The 2102-nt window shown below is 37.3% G+C and overlaps 1 protein-coding gene across 1 annotated transcript in view; it reads right to left on the reverse strand.

The window, feature by feature from the left end:
- Positions 1-1507: 1507 nt before the first annotated feature.
- RMND1 (required for meiotic nuclear division 1 homolog) overlaps positions 1508-2102 on the reverse strand; it is a 19385-nt gene continuing 18790 nt past the window's right edge. Inside the window, exon 10 of the mRNA XM_029086765.1 lies at positions 1508-1710. Within this exon, the coding sequence (XP_028942598.1) occupies positions 1555-1710 (156 nt within the window). The 3' untranslated portion in view covers positions 1508-1554. The remainder of the gene's footprint in view (positions 1711-2102) is intronic.

The raw sequence follows: 2102 nt of genomic DNA on the forward strand, positions 1-2102 counted from the left end.
TTTTCCTCACTCTGCTTGACTCTATTCTCTTCCCTGTGTTTGTGTTTTATGTATTCAACAGGAGTCCAATTCACACTCAGAAATACTGTTTTCAGGTGAAGAGAGAACAGCAAGCTACTGCAAACATAATAGCTCTGCGAGCCTGAATTTAGTCAGTGTGTCTTGTTAATGCTGCTTCAGGGGCTTTTAACAGAATTCTTAGGTTATGTTCCTGACGGAATATGCTGGACCAACCCGATTTTGAAAAAGGTCATAAAATAGTAGTTCCTTAAAACATGTTAAGAAAGAGAAGTTTCTGGGGGGAAAAAAAAAAACATCCCCTCATCCAAGAAAGTGATAAAATTCTACAGACTTGTAAACTAGGAATAGATTAAAAACAAACAAACAAAAACCAGAACAGAAAAAACCCCAAAAACTTTTACCTAAAAGGATAATTAAGACATCTCACCCTCTGCTAATTCACTCCTTGCAACTTGTACTGGTAAGAATCAAGTAAGTCTAGTAATAGAGAAATTTTGTGAACCTTGCTTTAGTTTCTCATTCTGCTACAGCTTCCTGTGACCTCAGATAGAAGGTCAGTTAGTTCCCCTTTCATATAAATACCTTCTAAATAAATATGTTCCCATACAAGCATGTAAATACCTTTTTCTGATGGGGTAGGGCATAACATTAAATATACCTGCCAGGTATATTAAATCATGCCAAGTAACTTAAGGAGAACAAAGAGTAGTGCCGTTTCCAAGCCTGAGACAGTGTCATGTCTGTCCAAGAAGGAGCTGGGGAAAACTTCATAATCCATCAGAAATGCACAAATGCGCAGCATCTTTATAACTGTCCAGGGGACAAAGCAGCCGTGTCCTTCACCAAAGTAGGAGTCAGAATTAACAGACAGAAGGGATCCATCCTTCTGTCCTTGTTTTTCAAGGAGATAAAGCTAAATCTCTCCCTGCATCAGTCCTGCACACATCCAGGGCTACTCACTAGAAAACTTCCCCTACAAACACGTCATTAGCATCTCAGCTTTACACTCGCACATCCGTAGATTAAGACTTCTCTAACATCACTAGTACAGCAGCTGAGAATAATGTTCACAGACTGATTTTCTTTTTTTTTTAAATTTTTTATTTGAGTAGAAGATGTACATATTTATCAAGAGACAATTCCACTATTTTCCAGAAGCATATGATAGCCACAAATTTTCTGGACCACACTGTCTTTATGGTTTTGTCACTTTTCTTCTTCCCGAGTTTATTCCATCATCAGAAAATTACCCTTGCAAGTTCAAACAGAACCTGTGGAATAGCAAACACACTGATGTGAATTTTCCTTTGATTTAATAATCCTTAAAACAGCTTACACTGTAAATGAGATAATCTGAACAATAACTATAGCTGCAACTCAAAAGTTACTTGCAAAGAACTGAAGACTAATTAATCCCCTTGTACAGTATATTACATTAATAATTATTATTAGTAATACATTATATGATAATATATCAATAATTATTAATAATCTTGATTCTCAAATTATGAAGTATATAAGTTGCACTTGCTTCTACATTTTCAGTATGATAGTGGAAAAAACCCCACCAACCTCTATGGTGATGAGTATTACTATCATCCACTCGAGGCGCAGAGCGTGCTTTTCATTCAGGTGATTCCGCATGAGGTCTGTCAGCTCCATGCAGTGCTGAAGCTTTTCATTCATTACCTGCAAGAGATTACAAATATATGGCCAATCTGGATTCCATAAGGGGAATAAGTTCACTAAATGAAGGAACACAATCCACAGAAGGGCTCACTGAACAGAACTAGAAAGGTGTTAATGCTCTTCTGTGAAAGAACAGAACAGAAAGCCCTGTAAGGCAACATGCACAAGCGACAGATGTTTCAATATAAGCCTGTTATTTCAATAGGTTCACAAAAATAATAGAAATTCAGATATGCATCTGCAGGTATAAATGGCTTCTGGGTGACATCTACTTATGAACACAGGCAGAAGCAAAAGAAGATGCAGCTTACTGGAATGCCTTGAAAGTAACTGAACATTTAAGGTTGCTGTACCACCAGAAGAGGCAGTTTTCAGGCTTATTCTGGTTCAGC

Source organism: Antrostomus carolinensis, unplaced genomic scaffold, assembly GCF_000700745.2.
Source record: "Antrostomus carolinensis isolate BGI_N321 unplaced genomic scaffold, ASM70074v2 scaffold34599, whole genome shotgun sequence".
In the NCBI taxonomy this organism is placed as follows: domain Eukaryota; kingdom Metazoa; phylum Chordata; class Aves; order Caprimulgiformes; family Caprimulgidae; genus Antrostomus; species Antrostomus carolinensis.